This window comes from Odocoileus virginianus, chromosome 13, assembly GCF_023699985.2.
Source record: "Odocoileus virginianus isolate 20LAN1187 ecotype Illinois chromosome 13, Ovbor_1.2, whole genome shotgun sequence".
NCBI lineage: Eukaryota > Metazoa > Chordata > Mammalia > Artiodactyla > Cervidae > Odocoileus > Odocoileus virginianus.
The window spans coordinates 54,424,159-54,441,863 of record NC_069686.1 but is presented as its reverse complement, the minus strand read 5'-3'; the positions used below and the strand labels follow the sequence as shown (position 1 = coordinate 54,441,863).

Here is a 17,705-nt window from a genome sequence, read left to right as displayed (position 1 = left end):
AAAAAAAAAATCACAGGTCACATGAGGAACAGACCACCTGCAAAGCCAGCAACTTTGTCTATGATTGTGAGTTCTTACATGTTAGAAGGCAGACATCGCCCTTATTATTCTACCTGGCAGAACTACTAATATTGTCATCCTGTCTTTTACAAATTTCATTTAAATTAGAATGGCTCCTGGAAAGGAGATCTATTTGGGGAGAAACAGTGTGTTGGTGGAAAACACCCAATGAATAAATACTGAGTTCTATTGTTAGAAGAAACACCATCCTCTGCCATTTGGATGTGTATTTAAGAAATTTGTGATAGCTAATGAAACAGCTTAAATATCTATGGCACATGTGCCTACTGCGAAAATAAACATGATTCATATGCAGGGACTGCTGCTGCTGCTAAGTCACTCCAGTCGTGTCCGACTCTGTGTGACCCCATAGACAGCAGCCCACCATGCTCCCCCATCCCAAGCAGGGACTAGAGATCCTTAAAAATTATTCCAGAAAAGCCTCAAGTTAAAACAAGCAAAACGGAAAAACTCATGAACATGCAACAACTGTTCAAAGTAATTACAATATTGGATCTTGATTATAAGAGAGCAAATGAGATACAACTTTTTACAGATGCAAGGGTCTCTCTGATCAACATTTATCGTGGCTGGGATCAGGAAACAGAACAGAGAGAGATGATTTTTTTCCACACAATTTGTGACCCATAAATTATGAATTAAGCACTAATAGATAAAGCAGGGAGAAAATTAATTTAAGAGATGAGATCTATGTTACAATTGAGAGCTCTTTTCATTTGTGTGTGGGGGGGGTTACATTTTGAAGAGAGGCTTTACCAAACATCTGTCTTTCTCTGACATGAACTACAATTTCTCATTGTTTCCCTGAGGAGTCCGGTGAAGACGCTTGTGCCAAAGTTCGAGGGTAAATTAGCAACACCGTCTCAACCATCTGGAAACATGCTGAACTTTCTAGATGACAGAAATGTTCTATACAAACACTGTCTAATATGGTAGCTGCTGGTCATGTGTGGCTTTTCAACACCTGCAATCTGATGAGTTTGAAGTAGAAACTTAATTTAAAATTTCAATAGCGCCATTTGGCTAGTGGCTACAGTACTGTCCAGGCTAGTCTAGACGATATCTCGCAGCTGGGGTTTATCCTTCACACACCGTGCACTGCCCCTGTGAAACCCCACATACTCCATGCCAGCTTGGTCTCAAAAGGGCTCTGAGCAAGGCTCACTGGAGCTTGTTTGAGCAAATATGCACATTAAGAGGATTTTTTTAAAAAAATAGGCAATGGCAAATATCAGCTTTCCAGACCCCTCTGCCAATCCATGTGTCTTCCTGCACTCAGATATATTTTCTAGCGCTTTCTCAGGGACACCTTTAAAATGATTCAAATGGTCTGACTTTCCATGACTTTGCCTGTTATAAAGGCAACTGAAAGAGTTTGGTGAAGACACTTAGACAAACAGAACCTGTAAAATACTGCGGCACAGTGGAGGAAGTCTTAGCTTGTGAGGAGGCAGGCGGCATAGACAGAGATATAAAAGCACAACAAACCCTGGCTGTTTTTTTTTTTTATTACAGAGTGTTTGAAATAAAGAAATGCTCTTTGGCCATTACATAAAACTCTACCTTGCTCATCATGGAGTGCAAAGGTACTAAGGTTCCCAAAGCAATCAATTATTTTCTGACTCCATTTCCCGGTTTCACTGAGTTAACCAGATGATACCTCTGATTGTTCCCTTTTACCTGTTTATTGTTTGTTGATGCATTTCTTTACCAAAATTATCTTTAACGAGTCAGAGATTTAAGAGACGTTCAATTTTAACGACACCCCTTGAGAGCAGAGAAAATGGATGTTCTGAAGTTGTTCTGAAGGATGTTCTGAAGTACCACCATGAAGACAGTGGTAACTTTTGAACTTAAGTCACTTCTTGTCAACAGCATTTCAGTAGCAAAGACTGTTTTCCACAAAAACACATACCTGGAGGAGGAGATCAGAAGTTGGTCTGACTCGCTGTTGGAAAAGGATGCTTAACGTTCGATTCTGTTGTTCCAAATCAAACACTCTCGTTTTCAACTTTACACATTCCTCCCTCAGATCCTGCAAAAAACACAATGAAAGGGAAAAAAAGTCTATAATTGAAAGATAGTTTTGCATATTATAACCATATTCACCTGCTGTTTCAGACACATTAGTAAAAAATAGTATTTTTAGTCTTCAAACTCCCAGAAATAAATCACACATAATATTTTCTTCCACAGCCCATTGTCCGATAGAATTATTATGTTCAGGAAAGCCAATATATAAAAAAAACAACAACAAAACAGCACCTTGAAATCAGAAATGCATTAATCTAGCATACTATTTTTAAAGATGGTAAATCTCAGCAATATAAAGTCAATTTAAGCTTCCACCTATATATTTGGCCTTTTCACTGTCTTCATAAAAGCAGTCATCAAGCACAAGCCACAAGGACAGTAATGTTTTTGCAGTGAATAGAGATTTGATGAACTAAAGAAACTATCACTTTTGATGGAGCCCTTCGCTGTCATTTGTGGAAACGAGCTGAAATTCTCAATGCGGTTGCTAATCGAATCAGTGATGCATTTAGATGGAGTGAAGCATCTGTGAAGTGAAGGCTTACAAGGCTGCCTGGAACTTTCCCATCCTCTACACTAGTGGATTTCCGTATCTTTTGGGGGTGTTCTGGTCTCAGTGCTGGGGAAGAAGTGGAAGAACCATACCTCGGCATCCCCTTAGAGCAGCTCTTTTGAATAATAGTTCAAACACCACCGAGAACTCTCCCCCAGCTTTCATGAGGGGAGCTGAGAAAACAGAGCTTTAGGATTCTCTGGAATCCCAAGGAGCTTCTTTCCAAACAAACTTACAATTAAGATACTTGTACTGACATGTCTACATCCTCTGATGAGGTTCAAGAAAGACCAGGTAGAATAAAGCCCTAAGGCAAGGTTCTTCAAAAGCTGACCCTATGCTGTATTTCAAACTTTATCTTACACTATTTCATGATTTTTTTTTACAGGCTTCTGCTTTTACCATGTGAAGAACAAGGGTCTTGTTCTCGAAAGTGCCATGCATTCTGACCCCATCCTTCCTGCCTCACCTCCCTCTGGCTTCTCATCCACCTCCTCATTCTTCCAGTCCAAGCTCATCCACCTCCTCATTCTTCCAGTCCAAGTCTGGCTCTTTGGGTGGCATCCAGCTCAAATTCTGTCTCCTTCCTGATGCTTTAACCTGGCATCCTCCACTTCTATCTGCTCCCTTTTCTGAACTCCAGTAAGCCCTCAATGCTTCTTCTGTGACATTTAATTAATGTCACATACAACTTTGTGTTGATTTTCTTTCAAGCTTTGGACTTACTGTTGTCAATTAGGTAACATGTTCCTCAAAAAGCATAAGAAGATACAGAAACACCAGCATAAGCATATTGTCTGACACTTTTCTTTCATCCTCTAGTACAGGACCCCACAGAGTGGTAGGAACTTAGTAAACTTCTGTGATTATGTTGTTAAAGGGGAAGATGATAGTGAATTCTTTTACTCTCTAGTGATGGTGGGATATACTACTAGTTTATCCATCTATATATTCTGATGTGGGGCAACTACAGATTGGGCAACTAAGGGCAACTAAGATCTTACTTAAGGCTCTGCAAGCAAGACAGGGTGCCAGCCCACAGCTCTGCTCCCCGAGTCACAGAGGTGAGTAGGTGTGAGCCATACATAAGCAGGTGGCAACCTGAGTGTGCAGCTACAGAGAGATCTATTAAAATCTTCCGAGGCTTTACCCGAGGTGCATCATCATTTCCAGGCTTATCCAATCTATTTACAGAAGGTAAAGAGACAGCGCATGGTATAATAGCTCAATGCATAGCTTATACTCCCCTCACCTTTTTAGGTAAATAGGAAGCCTATGCTTAGGATGTTTTCAACTGATGGCTGCCTACTAATGAAGAGCAGAGCAAAGGAATGTCATGTCAGAGCAAGGCACACAGGTATAAGCTCTAGGAGGGCAGCGGCTATAAAGTAGGGGCCGTGGGTGTATGCACCCGTACACACACATGCCACTTGCCAGAGGCTCTTTTGGAGCCTCAGCACCGCTCACATTAAAAGGCTAGATTTGTTGTCTTTATTTAGATTCAACCTCTGTGTTTCACTTATGCTAATTTTTGCTCTTAGCATGTATATAACACTCCCTGCTCCCAAACACTAATTGTTTTCACTACTGCTAATTAAGCAATTAATAAAACTTGACTGTGAGGTAAATAAATATTAATAGTACCTATTGGGTGGGAAAACACAATCATTCTCACTTTCAGGGGGAGGGGTGGAAACAGAAGCATATAAGTGTGGATTTGCAAGGAGAAAGGGGACTTGTAAGGAATACCAGCATGTTTTTAGCAGCAAAACTGAAAATAAGTTGAAAAGATCTCTTCAGATGAGTTTAAAAAAAAAAAAGAAAAAATCAATATATTCTATAACGAGTTTTTGTACCAGTGCCCAAATTTCCATGGCCATTACTATTACTTAAGGCAGTAAAAGTTCATTAGCAGGAACACAATTTATTGACCTTGAGAACCATTTATCACTCTTGGCTTATCTAGATCACTACAGAGTAGGGGGGGAAACAAAGGGCTTTAGAAATGTGATGCAGGTCTTATCATCACTGACCAATAGACATGAGCTGCAGAGAAAATTTGTACACATTAAAGAATATTCTGAGTTGTTCTAACATTCTTCCTTTCTTCACTCAAGCTGTGGATGGTAAATGATGCCAGACAGCTCTCATCCCAAGAAACTGTAATCAAAACCATGTGTGTGCCCATGTGCATACACATAAGTCAACCAGACTGGATAGATGGAAAGAGAGAAAAACAACAACTTTTCTGACTACTACAGTGAGACCTGGGCAGAGAGTGTCAGCTGGCCGTCTTTTCTTCCTCTGGGCTCACAATGAGAACCCACTGACATAAAGGTGCATAGGACATTTTGAGGCTGGGTGAAAGAACCATTAATGCTGACTCTGTCAGTTACAGAGACGGGAACTACACTATGCCTCCCAAGAAAGGCATTAGAAACTAAAGAACTTTTCTCTTTAGATGCCAGCCTCTGAGATCATGGCTCCCCATAAGGGCTGGACCATCTGCCCTCACGCACAACCCTTCTTTTTCTCTGACCCCCTAGTACGTCTCAGGTCTCAAGAGGAGGACCTCACTGAAAATAAAATATATGATTGTGTCTTTTGAAGCAAAAAAAAGGGAATGTGTGGTATAATTGTTATCAAGAAGTAAACAATGCCAAAGATTTGATTACATTTCATCTCATGTAAGCAAGTGCAGTAATCTTTTGAGTTCAAGGAAATAGCCGGTTTTATTTGTAATCTGCATGCCACTCTCAACTGAAAACAAAGTAAGACATTACAGCTGGATGTGTGGGGAAAATATACTCAGCAATGTCGTATACTGGTCTAAAAGGGTCCTGTGTATCTTAATGATCCCATGCCCAACTTCCCTGGAGGATCCACACATAGCACTCCTAACAAGTTTCCTCTGTGCTTGGGGCTGAACGAGATTCTGGATTCGCTGCTATTCAATGCTATGGGGTATGGTTACTTTATGCACTTAGAGCAAAATCATTACCAGCTCCAGGCTAAAGGAAAGTTAGGAAAATGTTGGTTGCTTAGAAACTTGAGGTATACTGATATTACTACTAGATTATTGTTCAAAGCTATTGAAATTTGATTTTATTATGTAAAGTGCTATTATACTGGTATAACTATTTCAGAGGTAGTGTGTGTGTATTATGGGAATACACTGGGTTGAGAGTTAAAGGGCCTGGACTCTGGTCCTTATTACCCACATGATCTTGAGGAAGTCACTTACTCTGGTTATGCCTCAAGTTCCCTCATCTGTAAATGGAGTTACTGCACAAAACCAGGCTTTCAAGACAAGGGATGCCTCAGCTTCTTTGCAAGATGGCTTGTCAAGGGCCACCACCTCAGTCCTTCCCTGAGACGTACTGGACACCACATCCACCAGCCCCTCCTTGTCACAATCCTTTTCAGTGTCCATCACTCATATCCCTACCTCTTCCAAGAATGCTAATGTTGTTGCATTAGTCACTCAGTCATGCCCGACTCTTTGCGACCCCATGGACTGCAGCCCACCAGGCTCCTCTGTCCATGAGATTTTCCAGGCAAGGATACTGGAGTGGGTTGCCATTTCCTTCTCTAGGGGATCTTCCCAACCCAGGGATCGAACCTGGATCTCCTGCACTGCAGGCAGATTCTTTACCAACTGAGCTATAAGGGAAGCCCTAAGAATGCTAATACTTCAGTTAAAAAAAAAAAAAAAGCCACTGGTGGAAAAGATTGTTCACATCTCAGACCAATCAAGGACCTCAACATCAAACACTTAAAACGTTAAGACAGGTAACATAATTGTGTCACTGAATCAGGCCAGTTCTAATCAATGGGGAGTGCTGAGTCTTATGGCAAACTAATACTGGAAGCCTTCATCCAAAAGGCATTCAGATTAAAACATTTTTAATCTGGGTGATGGCTAAACAGTTTGTGTAATTACAGTAAATTGAGCCTATTATCAAAGCTAGTTGACAAGCTCAAGATTAAATGTTCACTAAGGTCTCTGGCAGTTGGGAAATTCTATCATCCAAAAATAAGACTGATTCTGAGAAAGCTTGATTTGGAAAGAGCTCCAAATTTACAGTCAGTTTTGACTTCATGCAAGTCAGATCCTGGATGTCCTTGCTAGCAAGGGCTGGCAATGCTTCCAGAAGTTTTAAGAAATCCACCTGTGACATTGCCCCTTTATTTCTTGCAATCATATATGACTAATGATTGGATTTCAACCCATCTGTTGAATTTCACAGTGTTTCCCTGCTTGCTGAACTACAGTGGGGAAAACATTAAGTGACTGAAAGGGATTGTGGAAGCTGAATGGTGCAAAGGATAAGGGCATGGAGTATGAGTGCAAAAACCCCAGGTTAACACGTGGGCTTTGCCACTTATAGCAATTGGAACCATGGGGAAATTATCTTCATCGTCCTACTCACAAGACTGTGGTGAAAACCAAATGATTTTGCATTTAAAGTGCTAGACGTGGAGTCTGATTCCTTATAAGTGCACAGTAAATATAAACAGACTCTAAGGAAACCAGATCCTACGCACACCATTGCTAGAAAAGTGGACCCAGATGGCCCAACTGCTCTTTCTACAAGGGAAATACATGGAAGTTGGGAGTTCTTTTAGTTTAAAGCTACAAAATTGTGTTCTGCTTCTATCTGTATGGCTGTGTTGCTAGATTTCACCATATAAGAGCCTTAATTCTTGTTGGAAAATTAAAAAATACCATGAATATTTGGTTATTTTAAAGAACATGAAGATAAGACCAAGATTGTTGATATACTGTAAAATAACTAGAGGGAAAAATGCCTTTCTTCCAACTTTGTGTTAGTGGAAAAAAAAAAAAAGAATTAAAAAAGAACATAGAAGAGTTAAAATTTCAGTGTGTGTAATTGTCTAAATGAAGACAAAATGTATTTCAGGCAAAAATATGAGTTTGGCTCAGATTACTGATTGCCCTTACAGGCTTGGACCTATGATTTGGAGGCATAATTGGAACTGAGCTGTGTTTAATATTGTCACTTTAATGTTATTGATCTAAAGGAGGAATAGTCAGCTCTCTTAAGAGAACCATAGATTTTTGAGATAAACTGAATTACTTTACTAGGACATGATATGTATCAATACATTTAACAGAAACTGCTAAATTTATAGAAATAATTTTTTTTTCCTATCAGTACTTAGAAAGGAAATATACTCTGTGACTTCAAGATGCTTATCAGGGCCAATTCACAGTATACCAGCAAAATACTTTTTTGGTTGCTGAGGGAGGAACAGAAGTCATGGGAGATTTGCTTTTGTGTCACAACAAATGATATATTCCATAACTGTATGGTTATGACTATAATTTCACCTCAAGGATTTGTGTGTGTGTTTATGTGTGTGTCTTAGATAATTCACTCAAGATTTCTGTTTTTCACTCTGTACCAGCTATATCACTCTTTAGAATTAGGTTTCTCATCTTCTTTTGGAGTACATCTCATTTCCGATATTGTGCTCTTAATTAAAAAGAAATTTTAGTCTTTTTGTAGCAATTTTACAGTCTCTATAAAAAACTGGGAGGTGCACGTTTCTGCAGAACATGATTCTTTTGGAATCTCTGAAAGCTCTGGCATCTTTTCCTGCTCACAGCGTCCCTGAGGTATGCTATCTCACAGTAGCACATCTTTTTGTGTCTTACTGCTTAACTGTACCAAGGTAGATTTATCTGTTTACTAGTTATTACTTGAATTTGTGTAGCTATTTTTTTGTGGCTGACCTGAAAGTTCCCATTTTCCTATATATTGTGCCAGACGGTTTTCTCGTCTCTTTTCGGAAGCACCATTAAAAAAGACAGGCATGAGAAGTCTTTCAACAGTTACAGATAGAGCTGCACCAGCGCTCCGTGGCATTCCTAACATCTGTAATTAAATGAGTATCAAATTTCCAACAGGAGGAGAGCAATTGAAAGTTAAAGCCTTTGAAAGAGAAAAAGTATTCAAATACACTGTGACAGAAATCATGATTTGTCCTTCAACATCTGTTTCTCCCCTTCTTCTACAACCAGGTGACATCCACTTTGCACCTGGGCACATACCCAGAAGAAAGACTCCATCGTCGGCTTCCTTAAGTGTGGTTGTATAATTAAGGTTTGTTCAAGGAGATATAAATAGGGAGGTGTGTAAGCTTTTAGAAGTCTCTCTTAAAAGATAGCTGGTGTGTGTCTTTTGCCCTCTTCCTTTTCTTTGGCTTTCATTTCCTCCTAATGGCTAAAATACGGATGCGATGGCCTGGGGTAGAGTAGCCATTTTGAACCATGAGGTAACTGTGGAAATGGAGGCCACATCCCACAGAATAACAAGATAGAAACCATGATGCCTGCGACCCTATGAATTTTATGGCGCAAAGCCATCATGCTGGCTATGTACTCCCCACCTGCAGATTTAAATCTGAGAAGCAAATAACTGATTTAATTTTATGTTAGCTGATTTAAGCCATCATTATTTTGGATTTTTGCTATTCACAATTGAATCTACTTCTAACCTAACAAGTGCACTCAACTCTCTCTTCATGTAATGTTAATGTAAAATCTGAACCAGTTAAAATCATTTGTACCAGGAAGCATGATATTTTAACAGTAGTTGGGGGAGAAAGTCTAGCAAAACTGTTATCAGAATGCTTTTATAGCATACATTTAAAATAATATTTATTTAAGTACATTCATGAGAAGTAGCCAACCCCTAAAATTGTTTTCAATTAAAAAAATAAAAATGCCATAAGTGATTTTGCTCTCCTAAGCCACATCTGCCTGAACAAGTCACACGTTCCAACATTTACTTTTAAGAGGATATCTCTGTCTCACAGAGCAGTAACTCAGAATAAACAAAATCAGAAGGAATTAGAATTCAGCCTCAGATAGATCATGGGAAGAGATGCAAAATGTTCAATAAAATTCACCAAACTAGCTAAGTTTGGGGAAACCACCTGCATTTACCCATTCTGCCCCAATAACATGATCTGAAGGCAGAATAAGATGACAACAAAGGAGAAGGTATAAAAATTTCATGCTCAGAGACTAACATTTGTTTTTCCCTAACTTATTCAACTCTCTAAAAAAAAAGAAAAGAAAATTTGTGGAGAGAAGGCTTACGATCTCCTCTCAGCAGCTCTCAAGCATACAGTACCACCATTTGCTTTATCTTTACCACGAAGCTGTTCGTGTGGGAACAGCTCCTCCTGCTCCTTTTCATAGAGTGATCACAGCAATTCTGGGAGGTGGACACTGCTATCTCTATTTTAGAGAAGAGGAATTAAGGCCCAGAGAAGTTAAATAATCTTCCTAACCTCAAAGATCTCTTGCTGAATTTTAGGCCTCTGTTAATGCTGTCCATCAGAGGCTATTCATTTTATAGGGGCCAGAGGAATCCATCAACTTATTTAATGTTTACATTTACTAAATAAAAATGATAGGTTTGCTACTCATCTAGGTAGGCCCATGGAAATCTTTCATCTTCAAAAAGCTTTCTATTACTTTCCCAAGAGTTTAAATTTTATGAATCTATTGGTCATTGATGTTCATATGCCATCTAAAACGCATACAATTTTAACCTAACTGAATAAATGGAAAAGTATTGCAGCTATCAATCATAGTTTCCTTTAGTTTGACAATGTGAGTTCCAGTCTATTCACTAAGTACTACGGAAATAATAAAGCTGGGAAGTGACCTACCTTTTGAGTGAGCAGAGCTTGTACAACCTGGTTGGCTACCTTTAAAAAATAGAGAAAAGAGTTGCTGATTATAATGATGAGACCTTACACGCACAGACTCTAATTTACCAATAAGTTTCCCAAAGCTAATGAGCTCCTCGTCTGGTCCTTTCCTCTACTTCTAGAGGGTCTGATTCTTTTCATAATAAGCCTATCCTTCTAGGTAATATTTTGCATTTTCCAAAGGTGACCTTGTTGCTAATTAAGATGGTTAGGCTGGAAAGATCATTCATACCTTGACTTCCACATTTCCATATTTGGAAAAATTATATCCTTTCATATGTAAAGTACTTTAAGAAGGCTAAAAAATGATATAGCACAAAACGTGATCCTAATTATCTGTACACAGGTTTACACTGCTGATTTATAATGCCCTTTGCCTCTCCTTTCCATTCTTTTGCTGTCTGACTATTTCACTGCCTGAAATTACTTGCAATAGAGGCAGGTGGAAAGTGCAGAACAGAGGCAGCTCCTTCATATATATATGCTTCTTACATATGCTTTGCTTTCCTCCTCCACATCTTTGTTTATATTATCCTCTGTCGTTACTACCTATAAGAGAGTCTGATAGTTGCTTACTGTATTCTTTATTTTTCCCTTCTTCCCCTGATTTTTTTTTTGCCTGGATACATACAAATGCATTTCCCAACCTCCCCTGTCACTGTGTGACAAAATTCTGGCCCAATGAGTTGCGGGCAGTCTTATTTTCTTGGACTTATGGATAGGAAGTCTCATAAAAAAAGAGAGCCCATCTTTATTTTTTATTTTCCTAACTGGGATATGAAAGTGATGGCTGGAGCTTTGGTAGCCAACTTGAAAATGAAAGTCACATACTAAGTACTTGGGTGCTGAAAAATAGAATGAGCCTTGTCCTGATGATGTATGGAATGCACTATTTCTTATATTTGAACTTATATATGAGGTAGAAATAAAATAGCCATTGTTATGTTGAGTTTCTTCTAATATACAACTAAATAAAATTGTCACTTATTACTAGAACCCTAATTTTCTTCAGGTATCAGGCAGTTTGGGACAGCAGGAAAAGCTGGACCCCTCTTGGCCCTAGGAGGTGAATCTTGGTGTTGGTAATTTCATTCCCTTTCAGTGACTGGCTTAGGAGTGGGCATGTGACACAATTCTAGTTAAAGGCCATGTGAAAAATCAACAACATGTCCCTCATATTTCAAGGATCTGGCATTTTCTCCAGAAAACTATTCATCTTTCTACATGTATTTATACTAAGATTTCTTTTTCACCTGGAGATTTCAAAAACACTTAACAGAGAGTCACTTATTAAACTTCACCACAATCTTAAAATTATATATCCATATGGCTACTATTGATAAAATTATGGTAGATAGGCAAATTATATGGAATTTTTTAGTCAGTACATACACATATGATAAACATTTAGTGTGATAATTGAAACTGACAACATTAAAGACCAAGTCAGGCTATTTAAATATCCTAAATATTTCTGTCCATTCATTTCTTCCTTCACTTATCCAATATAAATTTGCAGAGTATCTATGATTGGGCTGTGTTTCTTGGTGGCAAAAGGAACATAGCTGGTAAGAGGTAGGCAAGAACACAGTTATAAGTATGATAAACTTGTAATCATCTTGCTAATTCTCACATTCAACCAAAGACTAAAGACCACATTTCTATCTTCTCTTTCTCTTGATAGCAAATTAAATTTTTGTTGATACTAAATTGTGTATGCTCATATCTCTTTTTAGTATACTGGAATAGATTAAGGTAAAAACGTTTTCATGGAATTTGCTTCTTGGCTCAATATTGACAAAACAGCATATCCTTAATGACAGCTGGCTACCAGTAAGCCTCACTGAAAATTATAACAGAGGCTGTCATCTATTTGTGATTAGCAGACATTCACGCCACAAGTAGTAAATGACTAAAACCAGACTACCTATATAATTGATATGTACAAGAGGGAATTTTTTTCCTATCAGAATCCTTTTCAAATTTACATTGCTGACATTAAGTTTAAAAGAAAGGCTTTTTACTGAAACTAACTATAGTTTTGAAGAAAAAGTATTAGGTATTTCTTTTAGTCCAGTCCAAGTTAAAGAAGATATCTAAGAATTACTGTAGACTAAAATCAGTCATTTTCTGTAACTCGTGCTGGCTGTTTCTTTTTCTTTTATCACTTTATTTATACATGATCACAATAGTGATAAATGTTACTCAGTCCACACAAATTGACCAATAGCATTATCTTGAAAATCTTTCAGTTTTTAAATGTTCATTCAAATTCATGAGAATTTAAAGTCAAACTACATACCATCTATTTTATTCTTGCAAATTAAAAAAAAAAAAGAAAAACAGAAGAACTGAACTATTCATGCTGCTTAAGTCAGAAGCAATGTACCAAATTTAATTTATACCATAAATAATTTAATTCTTTTGTATAGCAACCTCTGGATTTGATTTACATTCTCATAAAACTGCCTAATATCAATATTTTCTTTTCTTCCTCAGAACTGGCCCCTCACTTAAACTAGTCTGTAGAATGGTGGTCACATAAAATAGCTCTCTACATGATTTAACAGGAGTCATAAATGAGTATCTTATCTGTAAAAGCCTGCAGGAGTAAATATGTTATATCTTTGCAATCCAAGTATGTTTGCCCTATAGGCTTACAGACTCTATTTGTGATACAGTTACTTTTGGCATGTATTTTGGACAATTGTTTGCTCTACCCGAAAATTGAACAAAGATACACAAATGCATTATTTCTTTACCTACTGACATGGGGTTCTTTACCCGGAAGGGCTCACAGGTTCTTTGCAGAAGAGCAGGCAAGTGATACAAATGCTTTCCTTGGTACTCTCTACAAGGATAGTTTCTTGGGTTTTGTTAGGACTTTTAACAGCTAGGCTTCCCAGATGCATGAACAGAACAATTGTTCGGAGTTTGTGCCTGCAACCTCTACTAGTCTCACAAGATGATCCCTGGAAATGGGCCCCTGCCTTCATCATAGCATCCTGCCCTCAGCACTGGGGTTGCAAATAATCACACACTGCCAGGCCCAGCTAATGAGAACAAATACCTTCCAGTGTCAGCTGACAGCTTTCCTCTCCAAAGAAAGAAAGAAAGAAAAAAAAAAAAAGAGCAGCTGGGCTGGGTCACAGGGACCTGAGACAGTGAGCAAAGCTGACAGTCCTTAAGCCCCTGGCTTGTTTGACAATGTCCCTTAGGCTCCTTGTGGAAAGCTCCCCCTTCACATCTAGGAGAGGAAGAGGGACGGGTGGGCACTGCGGTACATCTCTTCTTTCCTCTCCATAAGAATTCTCTCCGAAAAGCCAGCTTCTCTGACACCTGGTTCATCTTTGACCCACACGCATCTCTGTTCTTCCCTGTCAGGTGCAGAGGGGTCTCAGAGTGGGTGGGCAGAGGGAGCAGAATCGGGGATGCAGATCTGTCTGTTGTTTGATTGCACAACAGCCTCTGGGGCTGAATGAGAAGCCACATCTGGGAGTTCACTCCAGAGGGAGCCAATGCTCACCACATCCAGAAGACAACTGGAGATGGGGTCGAAGGTGCGCGAGTGAGGAATTCAGTGGACACCATGCTTAAAGTCTCATTCTCCTGCCTGGTTGTCCTGCTTTCATCCTTTTATGTGCTTTACATGCAAAGCCACTGCCATGTCAGCCAGGTAATTAAAAAACTGGTCACAAAAGCACATGTTTTAGAAATTGTGCTTTGGAGAAGTGTTCTCTACTTTTGACCGTGGTTTATTGTAGGAAGACAGCTGGGGGCAACTGTGAGGAGCACTTAGATGCCACCATTTAGGTGGTGGCAGAATCACAAGAAAAACTCGGGTTCCAATATTGTCCTGTGTTGACCAATCTCTGATATACACAGGGGTGGGAGAGCAATCTAATTTTCCTCATCTGTAATGCAGGGGAACCGTCTGCCTCTGAAGTTGTTGTGAAAAAAGTATGAGATGACAGACATCATCAGAGAAACCACCTTGGACAGGACCTGATGAAAAATACCTGACAAAAATGTTAAATCCGAATCTGGTCACTCAAACCTCAGGAAGTAAAATGCATTTTCAGGTAAGCATTAAGGAAGGATGGTTTGAGAAGAAGGTCTTTCATTTATAATGGGATGAAGTCTGTGTGTGTGTGTATTTGTGTGTAAAATACATGCATAAACAAAAATCACTAAGCATCTACATTATTTATTTACTCTGTAAAAAGAAATCCTGTAAGATCCTGGGAGTGGGAGAAATTCATCTAAATATGTATGCGGAATTCCAGCAAAAACTAATTTGGAAATTAATTTGCTGCTCATAATCTCCATTCGTTCATTTAGTTATTCAACACGTATGCACTGAGTGACCTAGTCCGGGCCAAGGATTGTGCTGAATATTGGAGAAATATTGTTAATGAGAACAAAAGTACTGCTAATGGTGGTTAGAGTCTAGAGCAGGCACAAGAAGTGGATTATCTGTTGATTTAATGATCCGTTCATGAAACAGACTTGAAATGGACATTTGAAGCATGAGAGCCATGAGCAACACCATGTTCCATCCACATTTGTCAAGACACTGATTTTAAAGATGACTTAGGTCCCAGATGTGGTAGATGATTCAGCAATCCAGTCTTGGCATATCCCATAGGAATAAGAAAGAAAAGTAAAAACTGTTCTTAACCTACTCATGCCTTTAGTTAGTCTTGCTTTAAAAGAAATTCTGATGCTTTTTTTTCCCCTTTTTTTCTGAACTACACCCAGAGGTCTGGTTTTCCCTGTCCTTGTGCTCTGAAGTATAGAGTGTGGAAAAGTCAAAGAAGAACTCAAATACTCTGGTAACCCGGCTGACTATGAACTCTGGTCTAACTCTAATGGCCTGATGGGGAGGCAGGTTCTCCAACTTCTGTGTTTGGTGGCTGGGAAGTTTCTTCAAATTGCCAGTTCTCTCACCCCTCATTCTGTTTAAGAGTAGCTGAGTGAAGTCTAAGAATCAAATTTTTAACAATTGAGACACCTCGTCGTGATGCAGAAGGGGCCTGGGGAAACAATTTGAGAAACACTGGGCTAGGGTTTATTTTTTGCTCAGACACTGTTAGGGAATTGGAAATAACTTTAAATTTCTGCATGGGTTCACCTGGCTCTTCTATCATCATATCCAGTTCGGTGGAGCTTTCATCCTCTAACAGATGCTTTCTGAAAACACTCTCTAAAGCACACATTCAGAGACGTAAGGGTAGTGGTTCTTAATCTTGGCTGAATATTATAAACCCCTGGAGTGCTTTAAAAAATTCTAATACTCAGGCTCTGATCTAGAGCAGTATCAGGTCAGAATCTCTGGGGACAGCCAGCTGTTCTTTCAAAGCTCCACAGTAAGTCCAATGTGCTGGTAAGAGTGAGAATCACTCACCTTTCTAGATCTGACTTCACCTGCTCCAGCTCTTTCTACTAAAGAGGTCCTTTCAGTTTTGCCCTCTTTACCTCCTGCCCACCATTCCTCCTGACCTTTGGTGACTGTGCTGTCTGTTGTCCAAGTCCCCAGTGTAGCCCATTTCCTCTGTGAGTTTCCCTCACCTCCTTCCTCTAGGATTAACTATATCCCTCACTTATCCTGCTAGGCTGGGGGCACCCTGAGATCCCAGAGCCTGGGCAAGGTTTGTATCTTACAAAGGTTTGGAGGACACAGCTGAATCTATCCAAATGTAAGACATTAGCTTGAGGAAGTTATATGTGTCATTATACTTCTTTACTTGGGAATAAACTCGTCTTATAGGAACTGGCCAAGGCGATACTGAGAATAAACACTTCACCGCTTGCCAGTGAACTGTCAAACAGCTGGACACATAAGCTAGATGCAAACATGGAAACCTCTAGTCCCTTCCCTCACAATCAAGAGTGGTCCTTGGTTTTGCTTTTGTATTGCAAGGTGAGGAGATGAGGGTTTGGGTGGCAGTAGAGATGATGATGAAGGGACAAAATGTGTGCACGTATTTGTATGTGTGAGTGTGTAACTATGGATCCTTGTCTGTTCCTTCTGAATAAACACATCCTTCTTTAGGGAATCAGAGGGAATCTCTGACCCCCAAGTGCTTTCCCCAAATCCTCAATATGTTCTTCATTTCTCAGAAAATAAGAATCAGTGCAAAAGGGATTGAAGAACACTTCAAATTTACATTTTATCCACCTGTGTATATTTTATGAAACTAAAAGGAAATAACTTAACATGAGGCCTTACCTTGTTAGTTTGTTTAATTAGTACAAAAAGCCTGGAAAAGAATTTCCAGTTGGCATTATTACTACATTCAACTACCCCTTTGAGAGTGTTCTCTTGCAATGCATAGAAATGGATTGTCTCCCTTCCTGCAATTAGTTACAAAACAACTGGCATGTGTAATCAGGGGCCAGGATTCATGAATACAAAACATTTGTACTGCTCAGAGGTGGTTCTTTGTTACAAATCACCTCTTTGGCAACAGTTAATTTCTGCAATTAAGAAGGGAGAAATTCTCCCTCTGAAAATTCTGTCTTCCGTGGAAACTTTATACTAAATGATTCTGTGGGTGAAAACTTCGGTTTTGCTAGTCACATTCTATGAAACCTTTGGGATGCAGGCATAGAGGACATACAGCAAACAGACCCTGAGTTTCCATAAATAAATGCTGGGAGTTTTTTGACTGATGAGGAAGGATGACTTATGGGAAAACGGTGACAAATGAAGTTTATGTGGTGTGATTCACGTAACTTTGACTTTCGAATAGGGATTCTCATCAGAAATTCCTGTGCAGGAGGTTAAGGTAGTACTTTGCTGATCAGTACATATGACCCAAGTACAGTATTTGTTCCTTCAATCTGTTCGGAATTTCTTGCCCTCAGCTTTGACTGGACCAAGAGCCTGGGGAACAGAGATGAGAGGGGCTGAACTGGCCTCACTAGACATGAGCCATCACGCCCCCTTTGATGTCAACTTATTTGAGTGATTCTTTTAACTCTGGACATTGTAAAGATTATGAGTCCTTTCAAGTCTTGACAGGGCAGAGGGATTGCAAACACCATTTTGCTTGAGTAATTAATACATAGAGCTGGAAAAGTGTTGGTCACTCAGTTGTGTCGACTACGATCCTGTGGACTGTAGCCCACTAGGCTCCTCTGTCTGTGGGATTCTCCAGGCAAGAATACTAGAGCAGATTGCCATGCCCTCCTCCGGGGGATCTTCCCGACTCAGGGATCGAACCTGGGTCTCCTGCATTGCAGGAAGATTCTTTACCATCTGAGCCACCAGGAAAGCCCC

At 39.4% G+C, this 17,705-nt stretch overlaps 1 protein-coding gene across 10 annotated transcripts in view; it reads right to left on the bottom strand.

Annotated features, from left to right (window-relative positions):
- The window catches only part of NCKAP5 (NCK associated protein 5), a 1,117,154-nt gene that overhangs the window by 207,370 nt on the left and 892,079 nt on the right, over positions 1-17,705 (bottom strand). For 9 of the 10 annotated variants that reach the window (XR_011491008.1, XM_070476293.1, XM_070476296.1 and 6 more), the window contains 2 exons: positions 10,379-10,417; positions 1,997-2,116 (listed from right to left, as the gene is read on the bottom strand). Coding sequence is in view for 9 of the 10 variants with exons in the window: in XM_070476293.1 (XP_070332394.1) it covers positions 1,997-2,116; positions 10,379-10,417 (159 nt within the window). In the remaining variant the exon portion in view is untranslated. The remainder of the gene's footprint in view (positions 1-1,996; positions 2,117-10,378; positions 10,418-17,705) is intronic. The other variant, XM_070476295.1, reaches the window with a different exon arrangement.